Below are 20,376 nucleotides of genomic sequence, written 5' to 3'. Positions count from 1 at the left end.
GAAGAGAGAACACGCTTCCCATACCTGTCCATAGCCCTGGACTCCTTGTTAGGGGGATGGACGGTAGACGAAGTTTCTGCAAGTTCCTTCTTGGTGGCTGCTGCCACCACCATGGCATCTACTGGAACACCTTTTGAAAGAAATTCTCTATCAGGGGGAGCGGACAAAAACTTGTTGAGTCTCCTAGGGACCGGTTCCACAGTGTCCAGTTTCCCACACCTTTCGACAAACGAGATCCAGGAGTTCGAACGGGGGAGAAACGCAAGAGGCGGAGGGTTGGGAACCAAAGGCTTTCAGGAACAGACTCCTCCTCAGAAGGGGCTTTAGATGGCCAGTCGCCTCTCTCAGTATTTCCAAGATATCTGAAGAGAGATAAGTCAGAAGACGACTTAGGGGACCCCTCTGACTCAAGAGGTCGGTGTCAGATGTGAGGGACTCATCTTGGGAGTCGATGTGCTTCCGCTTGTACACACTCTTTCTGGGTGGCTCCTCAGGTAAAAAACCTGGGGAGGCTTCAGAAAGCTGGGGACCACTCATGGAGATATCCTGAGGCCTTAGGTCTCTGCTGTCCCTAGATAGAGGGTGATTGGATACTGATAAATCAGTGCTGGAGGGGGAAGAGAGTCAGTAGCCAGCACACTCCTCCTGACCTCGAAGGCGGATCCCCCCCCCCCCGTTACGAAGGTAGACTAACCTCAGAAGACAACCTCGGAGCCAAGGAAATAAGGTCCAAAGCAGATGTTGGGTCCACGCTCACCCGAGCCGAAGTGCCAAGGCGGCGGCTCAGAGCCGAAGATCGACCTGATACCTCCCTCTCTGCTCCGACCGGAGCTCTTTGGACCCTGGACCTCGTGGACGGTGCCAACTGGGTCGGAGCGGAGATCTGAGCAGAGGCACCAGAAGGGGCAACTGGAGCCAATCTTGAGGCATCAGACGGAACAGACAGCTCTGGCTCCGAAGAAAGGTCTGGAGGAGGAAAAGCCAAAGATGAAGAGGGGATGGGCTCCAGAGCCGAAAGCAATTTAGCCAGCACCGATGACTGAAGCAGTTTCTTCACCACTCTATCGACATAGTCATCAGAAAGTGTCCTGGAGGATCTAGAGAACATGGTCGGGGATCTGGATCTCCCTATAAAGGCAGACCTACGAGTAGGGGAGACCAGTTGAAAGACTGGACACCGGCTCCGAACTGACACATCTGACCTCTGGTCCAATAAACCTGGAGCCGAAGTAGACATCATAGAAGCACTGCCTTCTATCGGCTCCGAAGCCAGTGGAGCCGAAGAAGCTATAAGTAGTCTTAATAATTTTCTCTGGTGGCTCCGAGGAGACTGAGCCAGAGAACGCTTCTTAGATGACTTTTTATCCAACTTTTTATCTGATCTGGGAGAAGACTTAGAACTAGAGGATCTCGCCAAATCCTCTTCAAAAAATGGTTTCAGCAACTAGGTCCTCTAACTGAAACGGGCCTAGCCTGTAAACACCAGGTAAAGCAGGATACCAGAAGAGACACTAAACTGCTAAAAGTAAAATTACACACAGCTAGCTATTAAAATAGCTTTTGGAGCTACTAAATTGAACAAAATGTAGTAAATTTGTACTTGGCCACGGCCAAGAGCGAGACCACGTCCGAACGGCAAATGAGATCTGAGGAATAGGCGCATTGCACCATGGGATACCTCTTAGCCACAAGCCAATTGAAGACTTCGAGCTAGAGTATAGCAGAGTTAGAGCAGAGGTTCGGCTCTGAACCCACGGGTAAGAATGTAGGCAAGACTGAACTACATAACATCTATTTGTTCATTGTTTTCAAAAGATTACTTTTTAATGAGCCAAATGTCCAAATTATAATTAGTGCTATCTTGACTATAGGAACAGTCACCTTGTCTCAGACTGCCGTGTTCATCAAGGCATCTCGTCTTGTCCATTCAATTAAAAATCGCTGCTGTTCTGAAGATATTTGGAGTCCTCCATGTATAGTTTCCAATATTGTTTGTACTGTTTATAACTGAAGATGAGATGCTCCGTCCATGAGCTTAATTCTTTATTCCTTTGTAGCCACACCTCTTGGTGGTTTGTAAGCAAAACATTTGACTGCTGTGTTTCATCTGATGAAGTCTGACTGTATGGGATGAAAATGTGGTGAACGTTAAAGCTTTTATGGTTTTAAATTATTTTGTCGTCATCCAAGTGATTTTTGTGTGAAGCAATAAATACTGAGTGCAACGTGGACAGTAGCCTTTCTGAGTGCTCTGGTTTATTGGTTTAGCTTAGACACTATCCTCCTTGGACTGAACGTTGATGCAGGAGTGGCAAATTCCAGAAACGGCACATACAAAATTTAGATTGCATACTTATTAAACAAGTGTCCTTTGCAAGAGCAGGACTCAACAGTGGCATCTAAGAAAGCACAGACCTCAATTTCTGAATTTCAGTGCAGGCAGACAATCTGAATCCATTTTCAGTACAGAAAGGAAATGTTTTGACCAAAAATACAACAGCAGCCAGAACTTAAGACCTGGAATCCGCTTGGGTAGTAAAACTTACAATAGTAAACTATCAAGTGCATATCTGTCATTTGCCCGATAAAGTTTTAGCACAGTAGACACAACAAAATATGATGTCTTCTTATTTTAAAGAAATTACGCAATGAGTGTGCCTCTTGGTGGCTAAAAATAACTTTTCAGACAAATTTTCTACACAAAGCCTTGGACATCATTGGACAAATGGAACGAGGCACAATGGCACAGAAAGTAAAGTACTCTTGGACAGGAAAAATTATAAGATTTACAAATTTAAGTAAAAAAAAAAAAAAATCAACAAGTCAAGCAGCACTCCACTCATACAAAACAGAGTTAAAACTTAGCAAGCTTCACTAAAAAAACACAGGCAGTCTGTGGCCACTTGCTTCTGAAGGACTTCTATGGCACCACAGAACTAAAGTGCATGAAGTGTGATGCATAGGGGGAAGGGTTCCAAGCATCCAGGGGCAAGGTTTACCTGCTGAGCAGTCCTAATGCCAGCAGCGCAAGTCAAAGAATTTTTTCAGATATGTTGCACCAGTTACAGAGCACAGCACATGATATATACAAGTGACAGAGTAAAAAAGAACTTGCAAGGACAAACCCCTTTCCCCACAGGCTGACAGTCCGATATCAGACTGTCTTTCAAGGCCACTTCTCAAGTCAAGGAGCCACCTGCCAATCAGCGGTGGTGGTGCTGCAGTAGCATTGTCGCCTTACAGTTAGACGTTGCCCATTCGATTCTCAGAGCGTCTTCCGTGTAGCAACATGCGTGAATGGGCGTTCCTTCATTGAAGGTTGTGTGTTAGGCCCAGCAAGCCAGTACGTAAAAATCTACTACCAATCATTAGCGGACCGGAGTTCTGCTGTGGCGACCCCTAACCAGGAAAAGTCAAAAGACACAAACAAAACATTCTTGAAATGGGTTTGAAAGTTAAATGTTGTTGGGAGGGTGGCCTAATGGTTTAGATGTTTGCCTTACAAACACAAGGTGCAGGGTTTGAGTCTCACAAGGGATAATTGGCTAGGCTTAAAATGGCTCGCAAGGGCAGTTAGCTTAGTACTAATCTATGAGCCTATGAATAAGGCTCAACCCCTTAGCCATACTACTGCAAATTCCTTTGGTTATCCCTTCCACATCTGTAATGGGAGCACAGACTCAAACCACTGTTCAGCAATGCTGAGAGAACTTTAGTGCCAAGTATTTTTAATGTTTCCATTTCTAATCCCACATTTCACTTTACAAATACATTTAGCACTATTAAACATCTACAAGTGTACTTTCCATTCAGAGATGGAATGCATCCTGTTGTAAGCCTCATTATAAAATTCTTAAAGTGCCTGCCTACAGTAACAAACACTGCAGGAGAGAGACAAACCTCTAGGTATATGCACTTTGCCTTGATTTAAATAAATGTTATTTGTAGCATTTCAAGTACATTTTACCACCGGCTTAAAATTAGAAAGGGTTACACTGACAAATGTATTGCATCCTTGGTATCTAGCATTCTGTATCGATCAGTCACAGAAAAAGTACCCAACTTAGGACATCAGCATTAACATTGATGAACACCTACCACAAACACTTTGTAGTGGGCCCATAGTGATGTACTCAGTTACATACTCGTTACAGTAAGTTACACTCAGTTACTTGCATGTTACAGTAAGGGGATCAGACCATCTTGCCTACAAAACATGTCAAGAAAAGTTATCTAGATCAGAGAGTAAAAATGCAGTTACTTACCCACTCTGCCGTAACAACCAGGTGGAAGTGCAATCTGAATATCTGTTTTGACTACAGTCTTCTCTCTTGCAGGAATCACATAATCATAAGCACTGCAACACAAAAAAAAACTTTCATTGCATCTGTAAACAACAACATTAACAACAACATTAACAACAACATTAACAACTAGTAACAGTAACAATAAGAACAATAACAATAATAACAACAATAATAATAACAATAACAATAATAATAACAATAATAACAATAATAACAATAATAACAATAATAACAATAATAACAATAATAACAATAACAATAACAATAATAATAATAATAATAAGACACTAGGCTCAGCTTCACACTCCCGAACAGTAAAATTAACATCTCACCAACTGCTTCTAGCACTGAATCCTCACAGAAGGTACATCCAGTTTCAGGAGTTGCTCAGGGTATTCCTTGAACCTCCAATAAATGTCCCCAGTTGTGGTCAGAGCTTCTCCACCCTTACTAAGGACAGCCTGAGCAAAGTCCCACCTGCTCTCTCGAGTTGCCAGCCCCAAGCCTTTCTTCCTTTTCCAGACCGTCATACTTCCTACTCCTCTCTTCGCTTTCTGTACTGACTTGCTGGCACAGGCAACACTTGTGTGTTACCTTGAATCAGGACTCGTGACTTCTATACCAGCTCAATGGTCCCGATTATTTCCACCTCAGATGTCTCCTCTGACAGATCAATGGTGCCAACTTGAGCAGTGTGGCCACTCCTCCTTTATGATAGTGATGACAACATCCGACCACCCCATATTTGTAACATGGGGTCAAGGTGTCATGTCAACTATCACCACTGCTCTACACAAATTCCACTCCTACCTTCTACAGCCATGTCCGATTGCTAGAAGTCTTCTCAGACAATCCATTCCTCTGTTGGATGTCCTGGTTTCCTTTCTTACCCACTTCCATTCTCTCCCAAATCTTCACATCTTCCGATTCCTGCACAATGCTCCTGCACATGCTCCGGAGCCTTTATCTGTTCTCTAACCTTCTCTGCAATTAAAGCTACTTTGTTTTTTTCTCCAATATCAGCATTCTCTCATCTTTCATACAATATGCATCCTCCTACCAGTCTCAAAGCACTTCCATTTCCATCACCTCTAGCTTCCTCAACTGCTCTGCCTTTCACTGCCCAGGTTTCTGTACACCTTCTACCATACTACTATCACACTACTCGGACACTGTGCCAGTTGGCTGCAGCTCTTATACTTCTTGCTTTGACCTCTTCAGACTTCCATTCTCCTCAACCATCCTTCACAGATGCTTAAAACAGTTAAAAACTTTTCCACTAATTTCCACTCTATTATCCAACGCCTTCATTTACTGCCATGAAAAAGTACAGTTGTGTACCTACCATAAATGTAGATGTTAGAGTGTATTCACTGTTGCAGTCATTACAACTGGGTTATCCTGCTGGCAGGCTACCCGCAGTCGGCCCGAGTTCCAAAGTCTAGGTCCGGCATCGGTTGCTGCCGCCTCCTCCCTGACGTCAGTGCACCAGGGGTATAAAAGATGCAGCAGACGCCATTTTCTTCAGTTTCTTGCCCCAGATGTCAGGTGCCCCTAACATGGCAGGCTAAATTATGCCAATAAGCATGCATATACAAAAATCAACTTTTTCTTCATCTACAAGCAAATACACCACGTAGGTTGTATAGAACAGAGTAGTACAGAGAAGTCCCAGCAAGGTAAAAAGGGGGATGGTGGGAGGGTAACCTGGACTGCAACAGTGAATACACTCGAACATCTACATTTATGGTAGGTACACAACTGTACTATGTTCATAGTGTTTCACTGTTGCAGTCATTACAATTGGGTTGAATCCCAAAGCTAAAGTTGGGAGGCTGGTGCTAAATAGGATTAGAAGAGGCTATCAGGCCCTGCAGAACTGCAGTGGCAAAGCCTGCCCTGGACTTGGAGTAGAGAGGTAAGTGATAGTGCTTTTTAAAAGTATGCACTGAACTCCAAGTTGCAGCCTCTAAGATGTCTTTGGTTGGTACTCCTCCGAGGAAGGCTGCTGAAGTGGCTGCTGCTCTGGTTGAATGTGGCCTAATGCCCTTAGGCACTGATTTGCCATGCTGCGAATAGCAGAAACTAATGCAGTGGCCTATCCACTTTGAAATAGTCTGTTTTGAGATCGGCTTTCCTTGTGATCCTGCAGCATATGCTACTAGAAGTTGTTCCGTCTTTCTGAAAGCTTTGGTTCTGTCCAAGTAGAAGCGTAGCTGCCTGTGAATGTCCAAAGAATGCAGAAGTCTCTCACCCTTATTCTGAGGGGTTTGGATAAAAAGTAGGTAAATGAATGGTTTGGTTAAGGGCCACACTGGACACTACCTTAGGCATAAAAGTAGAGTTTGTCCTTAGAGAAACCCTGTCACGATGGAAAATGATAAAAGGTTCCACAACCATGAGTGCCTGTAACTCTTGAGACTCGTCTAGCGGAGGTAATTGCTAGGAGCAGAGCTGTTTTCCAGGGTAAAAATTTGATATTCGCTGCAGAGGCTGGCTCAAACGGAGGCAGTGGGAGTTTTTCCAAGACATAGTTGAGGTCCCATGCAGGTATTGGTGCTCTCCTTGGAGGTCTTATGTTTCTGGCCCCTCTGAGGTACTGCCTTAGTAATGGAGGAGAAAAAATAGGTGGTTCTGTATTGTAATGAGCTGAAATGGCAGAGGCATGAATTTTAATTGGATGAAAAGGAAAGGCCTTTATCCAGCATCTCAGTTAAGTATTGAATCTGAGGAATATTTGGAACAGTCATGTCAGTACCCTGTGCCTGGTTCCAAGCACAGAATCTCTTCCATTTTTCTGCACAAGATTTTCTGGTGCTAGGCCTCCGGGCCTCCAAAATAACATCCATCACTGCTTTAGAGAGAGGTGCGTCTTGAATGGCTACATTATTCGCCATGCTGCCAGGTTTAAGGTCCTAAGTTGGCTGTGCAGTATCATACTGTCTTGTTGGGTCAATAAGTGAGGAATTTGAGGGAATTTGAGGTAATGTCCAAGCTGGGCATTGAGACAAGCTCTTTAGAATTGGGTACCAGTGCTGGCGGGGCCAGTCTGGGGCATCAGTATCATTTTTGGCTTCTCTTGTCTGACCTTGAGGAGTACCTTGAGGAGGAGAGGCAGAGGAGGAAAGGCATATACTGTTAGGTTTTTCCAGCTGAAAGATAGAGCGTCCACTTTCCATGCTCGCTTGTGATAAGTCCTTGTGCAGAATCTCTGTAGTTGGCAGTTGTGAGGGGAGGCAAATAGGTCTATGTCCAGGCACCCCCAGTTCCTTGTTATGCTGAAGACTTGTGGATCCAATTTTCACTCGTGGGGATCCATTACGTTTCTGCTTAGTCTGCCAGAGTATTTATCCTTCCTGGCAGGAATTGTGCTTGCAGATGTACTTGTAACTCAGTGCAGTGTCCCACAAGTTCATGGCTAGTCTGCAGAGGGGTTAGGAATGCATGCCCCCCTGCTTGTTTATGTACCACACGACTGTAGTATTGTCTGTCTAGTTGCCCTGAATGAAGTATATCCTTGAAGGCTGTCAGGGCATTCTGAACAGCTAGCATCTCTTTTTAATTGATATGTTAATGCATTTGACTTGCGGACCATGTGCCCTGAATACATCTTCCTGCCATATGGGCCCCCCAGGCATAATCTGATGCATCTGTTGTCAATGTCTGCCTGGCTGTGGGTAAGGTGAATGACTGTCCCGTATTGAGTTGACAGGCTTTTGCCCACCATCGAAACTCCTGTTGCTGGCAGGGAATGAGGGTGATTATTGTTTCCAGGCTGTTGCAATGTTGAGTCCAAACACTTTTTAGATACCATTGAAGTTCTCATATATGCAGTCTTGCATATGGAATTAGTAGGTCTTTGTTGCCAACATTTTGAAATAAGCAGTCAGTTGTCTGTCTGGCGTGAGATAAGCCATCTGGGCAGTTGTATTTAAGCTTGCACCCAAGAATATTATCTCTTGAGAGGGTACGAGTTTTGATTTCTTTTAGTTTACTGTATACCCTAGACCAGTTAGTAATCTTTTGACAAACGCCAGATGCTATAGTAGGATGTCCTTGTTCTCTGCTTGAATAAGGCAGTCGTCCAAATAAGGATATATTTGTATTCCTCGTTGTCTGCAGAATGCAATTACTGGTGCCAGGCATTTTGTGAAGACCCTGGGCGCAGTAGATAAGCCAAAGGGCAGTGCAGAGAATTGGTAGTGCATTGAGCCAGCTATAAATTTGAGGCATCTTCTGCATGATTGTCTGATTGGGACATGCAGGTATGCCTCTTATAGGTCTTAAGGTATAAGTCAAGCTTTCTTGCCCAGCATGGGCAGAAGCTGCTGCAGAGTTAACATTTTGAATTTTGGAATATCCAGGTATGTGTTTAGGATAGACAGGTCCAGTATTGGTCTCCAGGCTTTGTCCTTTCTGGGTACCAAGAATAGCCTTGAGTAAAATCCTTGTCCTTGCTCTTGCTGTGGCACTTGCTGAATGGCTCATGTCCATGAGAGATAAAACTTGTTTTTGTGCCTCTGCCCATTGATTGCGTGGCAGGTCTGGCATACCGTTTGGCCTTGGCAGGGTGTGAAAGTGGAACCTGTAGCCTTGAGATACGATATTTAAGACCCATTTGTCCTGGGTGATAATGTGCCAATTTTGTGAAAAGTGCTAGTTTTCCCCCCAAAGGAGCTGCCAGAAGATAAATGCTTGGTGCTGGCAGGGGGAAGTCATCGAGTCTGTTTCCTGTATGGCTGTGATTTTTCCTCTCCACTTTGGAGGTAGAAGCACCCCGTTGTTTAGGCCTGTATGAGCCTTGGGGCTGTGATCTGCCTCTGGGGCGTCTGTATCTGCCTCTTTGTGGCCTGTCCGACACTGGAAAGGACCAATTTGTTGTAGGCCAGTTCCTTCTAAATCTGGGAGGCTGTACCTGTAAGAAATCCTTCACTGTTTGCATAGATTTAGCTTTGTCCTCCATTTTCTTCAACACCTCTTCTGCTTTAACACCAAACAAGGTATCATGTTGTAATGGAGCATCTAATAGTTTTGCTTTAACATGATCGGGCAGATTCTGTTCTTTTAACCAAGCATGCCTCCTAATGACAGAACCTGTAACTGCGGCCCTGCAGGAGGCCTCTAGAGAATCAAAACCACATTGCAAAGTATGCTTTCCCACTTGTTTAGCTGCATGTAATAAATCCTGCATTTTTGTTTTCTGCACATTCTGAATTTGCCAACATTTTCTGTTTAAGCAGTGACAAGATATTGCTGAAATTTAAGCATATGAAACTGACAATTTAAAGCTCTTACAGCCAAGGTAGCAGAAGTATAAATCTTTTGCCCCCATCTGTCCAGGGCCCTTGAATCCCTATCAGAGGGGATAGGGTTTTTTTTGCAGTGGAAGCCTCGACACCCTTGAGACCCTGAGAAATGGTTTCTGGGTCAGCAGCAGGGTTTTTGTAAAGAAATTTTATGTGAATCAGGAACCCTGTAGTATCTGTCTGGCTTAACAGGAGCTGGTGGTAGAGAGTCAGGAGACAGACCGGACTCTGAAAATACATCTACAATGTCTAAAACAGGAGGAATAGCAAGGGGTCTGTGCTGAGGTAATGAAAGGAAGTCTCGGAGCGAAGGAGAAAGAGAAGGAGAAAGAGAAGAAGGAAGAAGGAAGAAGGAGGAAGAAGAAGGAAGAAGGAGGAAGAAGAAGGAAGAAGAAGAAGGAGGAAGAAGGAGGAAGAAGAAGGAAGAAGAAGGAAGAAGGAAGAAGAAGGAAGAAGGAAGAAGGAAGAAGGAAGAAGGAAGAAGGAAGAAGAAGAAAGAAGAAGGAAGAAGAAGGAAGAAGAAGAAGAAAGAAGAAGGAAGAAGAAGGAAGAAGAAGGAGAAAGAAGAAGGAAGAAGGAGGAAGAAGAGGAAGAGGAAGAAGAAGAGGAGGAAGAAGAGGAGGAAGAGGAAGAGGAGGAAGAGAGGAAGAGGAGGAAGAGGAAGAAATGGAAACCTGATCTGAAGATTCATATTCTATCTCTTGCCTAGGCCTCATTAGGAGGGGGATGGGAACCCCTGATCAAAGTAATTAGGTCTTCAGCCATTTTAAGCATCTGTTTTTTAGGCATGGAGGCCTGTCCAGGAGAATGCTGTACTTGTTTCTTTGTCTTTAGAGCTGCTTTAGCCTTTGAAGGTGAAGTTGGTTTTACATACAACTGTGTAGGTCTGAAAACACCCTCGGAAGCAGATGCCTGCTCAGTGGCTCCGGACCCATCTGAGGGAATAGTTTCGAGTGTCCAATACCTTATGTTTCCAGTGGCCTAGTCGGCTCCACGTGGGAGTCGGAAGCGGCCTGTGGCTCTGAGGTAGCAGGCGTCAGGGGCTGCAAAAGCGCCTCACTGAGAACCGGTGACAGGCCTAACAGAAGCCTAGTCGTTGGTTTTGGACCTCGGATGCCTGTCCTTTTCTTTTTCTTTGCGCTTCTTATAAACTCCGGTAGTCGGCTGTTCCGACGGCATTATATAATTGAATCTTCTGCCAAAGTAATGAAATGCAAAATCGTACAGACGCTTAATAGCACAAAACAGACAACTAGCAACGTCGTGGTCAGGGCATTTGCTTCCCACAAGAAATACAATTATTAACTTTTTCTGACATCGGTCTGGAGCAAGAAAAAAAAAAGTTTCCACGACGGGGTACTTAGCTTTAATGAAGACTCCCGAGATTTTCAAATTTGAATTTTAGATCCGGAGTTGGCCGACCGGCACTTGCGAACTGCTTTTGCTTCAGGCACCGGGCGGCAAGAAAGACTGAAGAAAATTGCGTCTGCTGCATCGTTTATACCCCTGGCGCACTGACATCAGGGAGGAGGCGACAGCAACTGACACTGGACCAAGACTTTGGAACTTGGGCTGACTACGGGTAGCCTGCCAGCAGGATAACCCAATTGTAATGACTGCAACAGTGAAACACGGTGAACATCTGCTTTGCCTATACTCTGGTTTCATCTTGTGTGCCATTAGTTTTGCATTCCATTCCCCTAAAATTTGTTGAAGCTTTGATGATATGTCCCCCTCCAGCTCATCACCAGTTTGAACAGCAGTGGGCTCAGTCAAACCCTGATGAACCCCCACTTGTATCCCTCCCTTCAAAAGTCCAAACACTTTGTACTGTGTCATTGGACCCTTGTACATAGCCTGCACCAATTCTACCAATGTTTCCAGGACTTTAAACCTTCACAGTACTGCCCAATGCAGATTTCTTGGGAACTTGACACATGCTTTCTCAAAGTCTAAAAATGCCCAAGTAGTACTTCCTCATCTCTAGCTTATTTTCTACCATCTGTCTCACTGCAATCATCAGGCTGGTTGAGCTACACTGTGTTCTGAATCACAACCATTCATCTTACTTTCTACAACTTTGGAAATCTGCTTATCAAATCAACCTCTCCAGCACTTTCATGCAGTGTGACAGGAGTCTGACAGGCTCCCAGTTGAAATGTTGGCACTCATAATGCAGAGTGCTTGCTGACGGAACAAAAAGACTGAAAATGCAAGAGAGTGAAATGTCCATCATTCTTCTCCGTTCATTTTTTTTTTTATACATAAAGAGTTCTTTCTCCACACTGCTTCCTCTCCTCTTGCTTTCTTCACCAAGCCAGTACACTTTGCTTTTTAATGCAGTTGTCTGTTAATCTTCCTGTTCCCAACAATGACTCTACAAAAAGTTCAACAACCTGCTTAAAAACACAACACGGCACTGTATTAACAAGGCGGCCAAGGAGACAGCTGTATCTATAGTCAGATGTCATTCCAAACCAATGACAATCTTAACTTGCCAGTAAGGATATTATATACCCTCGGTGATGATCGTGTTAGCCAGTTGAAGCGGAAAGGTTTAACTGCATAGTTCACACAAGAGTTTGACAGAGAAGGAGCTTCTGTGAAAAGGAGATTTTTTTTGAGGTCTTTAAATTAACAATGTAGGCCTCAGCTGCTTGAAAGCACTTGCTGTTTTTGATCTTAAAATACCTTTCCCAAGGTGTTTTGTATGTTCAGTCTGCTGTACTGAAATGTAAGACCTTTATCCCCCTCACAGTCTGAGGAGCAACATTTTTCCTCAACTTTAGGTTAAAGCTCATCCTTATAGTTGACCAGGGGTCACCATGCACTTTAATTCTTTCCTTTCAGCCCTCTTCTAGGACTGTTCGTATCCGTATCATGTCTACATGTACTCTGTCCTCCAAGGACAGCAGCTTTGGCTGCTTTAAGCCTTTTTCACAGACTTTGCTCTTCATCCTCAAGCTTACCCTTGTTCAGTCTTTGCCTTTAAATCTCTTTCCCATCTTCTGGTCCCAATCGGTGCTGAATCCTGTCTGTACTTCAGTAATTGACGGCAGTATTGCTCAAGTGTGGGATAAAGGTCCGACTAGTGACCAAAAGTGCAGGACAATGGCTTGGTCCCAGTGGTCACTTCTCCAACCCCATTAACCTCTGTCTGCAATTGGAATCGCACATCATTAATGATGACTAACAAGTCTTTCTCCACATATTGTTTGATCTGTACAGACCCCATTCTGTAAAACAAATTTGCAGTTGACATTTTTCTGCCACCTGGTTGCCCAGTTTGCTAGTTTCTCGAGACCCCATCTGAGATCATCTTTCCTTCTCCCACCACTGCCTTGACTTAGCACTCTCCACGAACAAGGTGACCCAGTTCAATGCTCATGTTTAGAACAAAAACTGAAGATAATCATCCCTGGTACAAACCTCCATGGCATGGCACAAGTTCTTTCTGCCCCCTGAAATAAATCTTACTGCATGTGTAAGACAGAGTTCAAAGAAGGGGGGGTAGTACATCAGAGACAGAGACCAAGTATGTATGGGTGTATCCATGCTCTGGTCATTGCTGAGGCAGGGGTCTGCAGGACCTGCACTACTTTTACCCCAGGCTGAGAAAATGAAGTGTCTGGATTATGGAATCACAGACCCTATTTACGGTCTTGCTGACTGTTGCAAATAAAAACTAAACTAAACTGCTTACAGAGATCTCTTACAATTAACAGTACTACTCATTCTGCTCATATAACCAGTAACTAAAGTAGTTCCCTATTTTACCAGCAACTTTATGTCATGAGTTGTATACATGTAAACTGTATGCATCTCCATACATAAAATCAGAACATTATATATATGTAAGACAAGTTTATAGCAATACACTGAATAATTATATATTACAGAAAAAAAATCCTGAAGCTCTTAGCTGGGGATTTTAAGCAAACAAGGCTTTAAGTAAATAAAGCCTGTTAGCATACAAGCTAACCCAAAAAACAGTCGGAAACCAGAAGACTCGAGGACACTGATGGAAAATAGATAAAAAGTTTATTCCCAAGAAAAACTTTCACCATAAAGGCTTCCACAGCCAAATACAATCTAAACTAGAATTCTAATAATTTAAATACACCGAGTCACATGATTTTAATTTACTACTTAAATGTAGAGTGTATTCGCCTGTGGAAGCCTTTATGGTGAAAGTTTTACTTGCGATTAAACTTTTCCATCTGGTTTCCAACTGTTTTTTTGGGGATATTTCGTAAGCTAGCTCTACAACCATTTACTGCTGTTTATGGATGACTTTAGCATACAAGCGAAGCTAGGTCTTATTAAAATAGGATTTGTTATCAACCTGATGCATTATAGGACTAAATGAGTTCTAAGGAAGAGTAGTAAGAGTAGTAACCCCTGAAGTGTACAGTAGCAATCCCACCCATTGCTAACTTTGACAAAACAGGCCTCCCACACTATGTTTGACAGCCAAGAGTGCACAAAACCAGAAATATAGCCACTTTGACTCAGTCTCAATAAAACATGGCATATTATATTATGTAAAAAATAGAGAGCAACTACCATAACAGAAGACAACACTGGTGTAAAGCATCCAAGGGATATCTGCTGCTGCTACTGCCTCAACCTTCCTTTTATTATATATTCTTGTAAAACACAAAACAATGCAAAATCTGTAACATATGTCGGAGGGTTAAGGGGGACAGCCCCCTCTACATGCAACACAACAACTGTTACTTATATTATGGCAACTGCTTAGTTGAAATTTAACTGAAATTGCAGTATGATGGGGATTTTTATTGCAGACTGCAATACGGATTAATAAACAGCATTCCAGTGTAGTTTGAAGAGTTACAGCATGTTATAAAGGGTTCCATGTAAACAATTTAATGACAGCAATTAAGATAAGTCTAACTGTAACAAGTAATATAAAAAGCCAATTATACAACGACCCCCCCATTAAATATTCAAAAACATGCATGCTGATTGGTCAGCGTGCACGTTGTAAGTCAGAGTTATAGTAATGGAAAAAGGTCCGGTTGCCCGGACTTTTTCCATTACTATAACTCTTTTGCAGCAACGGAGAATGCAAGATCTCCGTTGCTTCACACTGTCTCGCTATGTTAAAACGAGTTTAACATAGCGAGACAGCTTTAAAAAAGCAACGGAGATCTTGCTTTCTCAGTTGCTTTTTTCTAAACTGTCTCGCTATGTTAAATGGGTTTAACATAGCCAGACAGCTTTAAAAAGCAACGGCTATTCTCAGTTGCTTTTTTAAAAGCTGTCTGGCTATGTTAAACTCATTTAACATAGTGAAACAAGCAAAGGAGATCTTGCTTTCTCCGTTGCTTTTTTTCAAAACTGTCTCGCTATGTTAAATGCATAGCGAGACAGCTTTAAAAAGGCAACGGATATACTCCGTTGCTTTTTTAAAAGCTGTCTGGCTATGTTAAACCCATTTAACATAGCAAAACAGTTTTTAAAAAGCAACGGAGATCTTGCTTTCTCCGTTGCTTTTGCCCACAGCTCTGATGTACATGAGGCATGCAGTACATCAGAACTGCCGCAGAATACCAGACAGCTGCGGAAGGGCAGCAAGGAGGCATTATACAATGCCATTATTTAAGAAAAGTAATTATTTTTCTTAAATAAGGTTATTAGATAATCTGACGCCTGGTGGTAATGCTGATTTACCCATGGTTGGCTTTGTTTGGCCACTCGGGCTTCGCCCTCGTGACCAAATCACACCAACCGTGGGTAAATCCAGCATTACCCACACCCAGGCGTGGGTTATTGCTATATTCTATCAGTTTGAGGCAGTCAGCTAGCTAGGGCATGTCTGCTACTGTACCATTCAGGAATGGAATTCCCAACAGCTGCGCGAATTGTAGCAGGGGTTACCACACTTCAGTACAACCCATCTAAGCTACTAACTAGAACTTTTTGCTTTAAACAATAAAGGAAAGGTGGGTTAATAAAACCTGTAAGAACCAATACAGTCATCTTTAAATTAAAAAAAAAAATTAAAAGGCATGCCTCTTTGTATGGAACTGAAAGGTGTTGCGGGTTTGCCTCCATCTTAGATGTACATGCCCGGTGGTGCTGAATGAGTGCGGCCAAAGAGGCTTCCTTAAGCTTTCCAATACCACTGCAGGATTCCAACATCTCTACACAAGAATGCTGCTCGGGTGTAGTTTCCCAGCCTTGCAGCTAAATGGCATTGTATTGTGCTAGTCTTAATTATAACATTTTCCTTATGTATACATGTACTTAAAAAAAAGCTGGTCGTTATTTTGTTGGCAGGTTTGACAAACGTTTGGGGTACAGAATTCTGTCTCCCAAGAATTTAAATACTTTAGGGGTATGCAAAGATTTTTTCTGTTAAGATTCTAGCTGCTTTCTTGGTATAATCACCACATGTTTTGTAGGACCAAAAGGTGCGTGTGTGTATGGGGCGACTGAATAGTTACAGGGTGGTTCAGCTAATAGGCACCATCCCCCAAAACAGGTTAAGCAGCAAAAGGTTTTCTAAAAGGGTAATGCATCATAAGGAAGCTGGATATAAAACAGAACGGGGTGAGCTGCTAAGATGTTTTATGGCCTGGCTACATCCATTTACTGATGCAATAGTTCAAAGTGCTTCTAGTTCAACATCTTGCATAAACATTGTTACAGAAGAGATTTTAGCTAGCCTGTGAAAATAAACGAGCACACGGGGGAGGAGATAAGACAAGTGTAGATAATCAGATATAGTACCGAATACTGCCATAGTTCTCAACCTTCCATCGCCAAAATATGAAACATTACCTCTCAAAAGCAAAACTGTAGCCCTTACTGAAGGGCAACTAGGATGATGCTGCGCAGTTAAATCAGTTATCACATTTTACTGATGAGTATGATGCCGTACTATTTGTCAAGGGCACTATGTAGAAAATCTTCCCTATGAGCGGATGATAAAAAATTTAATTGTAATGCAAGGACAAATGGGGAATACTCTACTCACTCATGAGATACAGTTAAGTTAGGTGCACCATTCACAAGCAAATCTAAATAATATTTAGAAGAAAAGCAGTTCCAACTTTGTACAGAGAAGGTCATTAACTGCATACCTTTGAGTTTTACAGATTTTGATTTGTATTATGCACTTATGCTTGGATACATAGAATGAGTTTACTTTACAATGTGTTGTTTAAAGAGAAGGGTGGGTCTGTCCTGGAAATTGGAAGATGAAACGTCTCACCATAAATAAACCAAATAAATCCCCTGGAAAAAGCCGTTGCACCAACCATCCAACTGTCCTTCCTTAATCTCGCTGATGAAGTGGTATTGCCTCACGAGAACCCCAGTCTAAAAACATTTTTCTGACCAGGACAAGGCCTCAGATGTACACTGCGAAGCCTTGCACTCATGACATATGGCAAACAATGGAACAAACTACCCTCAGAAAATCTCAAACTCACAGTTTAAAAACAAGAAGTTATGTACTCACCATAACGTTCGATGTAGGTAGTCCATCTCGCCTCACATTCTTACCCGTGGGCTCAGAGCAGAATATCGGCTCAGACTCTGCCGATTTTACTAGCTCGAAGTCTTTCATTGGCTGGGCTAAGTAGGTATCCCATGGTGCACTGCTCCATATCCCCAGATCTAGTTTGCTGCGAAACTCATTTGTACTCCATGCACACATCACATCCACATAAAGAATAACCTAAGCAAGGGAACTCTGTAGATAACAGCCTAACCTCCAAACCCTCCAGGGAAGGGGGAAGGTGGGAGGGTACGAAAGAATGTGAGGCGAGATGGACTACATACATCGAATGTTATGGTGAGTACATAACTTCTTGAGGTTATGTAGTCCTATCTCTCCTACATTCTTACCCTTGGACAGTGTCCCTAGCACCTACATCCTGGGTGGCTCATAGGAAAATACTCCTGAGAACTGTGGAGCCAAAGGAAGTCCTGCCCCTGAAGACCACGTCCAATTTGTAATGAGAAACAAATGTGAGAGAAGCCCAAGTAGCTGCAGCACATATATCATCCACTGACAATCTGGCTTGATAGGGTGTAGATGTGGAAACAGCCTGAGTAGAGTCAGCCTTGACCGGAAATGGCAGATCTTTACCTCCTGCTTGACAGATGAAAGAGATAGTTAGATATCCATCTAGATAGCGTGACCCTGGAGACCGGGGACCCCATTCGGTTTTCCGAAAAGGAAACAAAACGTTTGTCAGACTTCCTGATATCTTTTGTTCGGTGCAGATAGAAGTGTAATTGTCTGTGTACATCCAGCGTAATTGTCTGTGTACATCCAACTGGTGAAATGTAAATTTTGCCTAGTTAGAAAAGTGGGAAAAGAAGACAGGCAACTCAATGGATTGATTTAGATTAGACACAGAAGCCACTTTAGGAAGTAACAAAGGGTTTGGTCTAAGAGAGACCCTGTCCTTATGGAAGATTAAGTATGGAGGCTTGATAGAGAGGGCTTGAATTTCTGAAACTCGCCTTGCTGAAGTGATTGCTGTTAAGAAGGCAGTTTTCCAGGTCAAGAATTTCAATTCGCAGGTAGCTGCAGGCTCGAAATATCGTACAGTAAGGGCTTGTAGAACAAAATTGAGATCCCAGGGCATGATTGGTTCGGACACCGGGGGACAGAGCAACAGAGTACCCTTCAGGAACACCTTGCTTAGTCTACGCGCCATGAGACTAGGCTCATTCGCTACATGAAAATTAGAGATCGTTGCCAGTTGAACTTTGATGGTGGCTGATGCATAATCCTGATGGAAAAGCAGACAAAAACTCCAGGACTGAAGCAATTGGAGTTGTGTAAGGATCAATGCCTCTGGTATGTGCCCAGATAGAAAACCTTTTCCATTTACTAGAATAAATCCTTCTAGTGGATGGTTTATGAGAGGACGATAATATATGAACCACTTCTGGTGAGAAATTATGAAGTCTAACTATGGAAGTGGAGTAGCCAGACTGTCAACCGGAGGGTCATCAGGGAGGGGTGGAACTGTCCCGACATGCACGTCAGTAAATCTGGTTGAGGATCCAGAGTCCAAGGAGTGTCCACAATGAATTGCTGAAGAAAGGGGAACCAAACTTGGCGAGGCCAGTGCGGAGCAAACAATCATTCTGCTTCCCAAGGATTGCACTTTCTGAATCACCTTTGACAGCAAGGGAAACTGAGGGAAAGCATAAAGCAGACCGGAGGGCCAATCGTGAACCAGACTGTCCCTGGGTGACTCCCCCTGTGGGGGGATCAGCGTGAAGTAGCTGCTGTATTTCACATTGAGGGGGTTGGCAAAAAGGTTGCAGCAAGGCTGACCCCATCTGCTGAAGATTCACTCTGCAACCAGGCGATTCAGGGACCACTCGTAAGGCATCAGAATAGCTCTGCTTAGCCTGTCCGCAATCACGTTGGACCTCCACGGAATGTGCGTTGCCACCAGAAACTGTTGGGAAGTTACTGCCCAATGCCACACTCACATGGCCTCTCTGCATGCACAGAGAGTAAGACCTGGTTCCCCCTTGCTTGTTTAGATACCACACTACTGACATGTCTGAGTGTATCGCAATCGTCCCTAGAGGACGAACACTCGAAGTGCCTGCAACGCAAGTAGCACTGTTCTCATCTCTAGGACGTTTATATGCAGATGTATCTCGTGCTCTTGCCATGTGCCTTGGACTGTCCTGCCAAGATAATGCCCCCCACCCCATCTGGGAGGCGTCCGTGGTCACCATGGCAATCGGGATGGGTGGAACGAAGGGTTTTTCCCCACCCAAATTGTTGGTGCACAGCCACCAACCGAGGTCCTGCTTGCATCTGTCCGTGAGCAAGATGGGTTGAGACAGTGGAAGTCTTTGGAGAGACCATTGAACAAAGAGGAGCCATTGGAGAATTCTCATGTGCAATCTCGCTAGAGGGACCAACATGATTGTTGCTGCCATAGTCCCTAGGAGCTGGAGAACCCATCTTGCCTTTGCTTGTCTCAGGGGCATCAGCATGTGTAACTGTTTTTGTAAGACTCTGATCCTTTCCTGCGGTAAAAATGCTCGCATTCGAATGGTGTCCAATTCTGCTCCTATAAAGGTGACACACTGCGAGGGCAATAAAGCAGATTTTTCCCCAATTTATTGTTATACCCAACTGGTGACAGAGTGATGGTAGTGTCCCTGGTTTGAACTAGTTGATGCCTGGTGGGGGCGGTAAGGAGCCAGTCCAGATACAGAAACACTTGGAATCTGACGTCTCAAGTGAGCCGTCACCACTGCCATACACTTGATGAACACCCTGGGGACTGTGGTGAGACCAAAGGGCAGGGCTCGAAACTGGAAACAACTGGCTCCCAGCCGGAAGCGTAGGTGACTCCTAGATGCCCTGTCCATTTTCACATGGTAGTAAGCATCCTTGAGGTCGATGGAGCACATCCATACCTCCTCTCCCAACAATGGGAGAATCGATTGTAGTGTGACCATACAGAACTTGGACTTGTGCACGTAGTTGTTCAGTTGGCTGAGATCTAGTATGGGTCTTAAGTCCCCTGTTCTTTTCGGCACCGAGAAGAATCTTGAGTAAGTCCCTAATCCGATTTGGTCTGAGGGGACACGCTGGATGGCTCTTTTTCTATTAGCTTTGAGACCTCTGAGGCTGCTGGATCCCTTTGACTGGGTGGAGCGTCTGGGATTTTTCTGATTGGCTGGGGGTCTGATGCAAGTGCAATGATATAACCTCCGGAAATTCTGTGATACCCATCAGT

General features: G+C 43.8%; 1 protein-coding gene across 2 annotated transcripts in view; it reads right to left on the bottom strand.

Annotated features, from left to right (window-relative positions):
- Positions 1-20,376, bottom strand: part of DUT (deoxyuridine triphosphatase) — a 409,598-nt gene that overhangs the window by 300,334 nt on the left and 88,888 nt on the right. For both annotated transcript variants that reach the window (XM_044077623.1, XM_044077624.1), the window contains one exon: positions 4,266-4,357. In XM_044077623.1, the coding sequence (XP_043933558.1) occupies positions 4,266-4,357 (92 nt within the window). The remainder of the gene's footprint in view (positions 1-4,265; positions 4,358-20,376) is intronic.

The sequence above is a fragment of the Protopterus annectens genome, chromosome 7.part0 (genome assembly GCF_019279795.1).
Source record: "Protopterus annectens isolate FY-2018-M chromosome 7.part0, PAN1.0, whole genome shotgun sequence".
Classification (NCBI taxonomy): Eukaryota; Metazoa; Chordata; order Ceratodontiformes; family Protopteridae; genus Protopterus; species Protopterus annectens.
The sequence above is the reverse complement of the archived record's forward strand: the minus strand, read 5'-3'. Positions and strand labels throughout refer to the sequence as shown.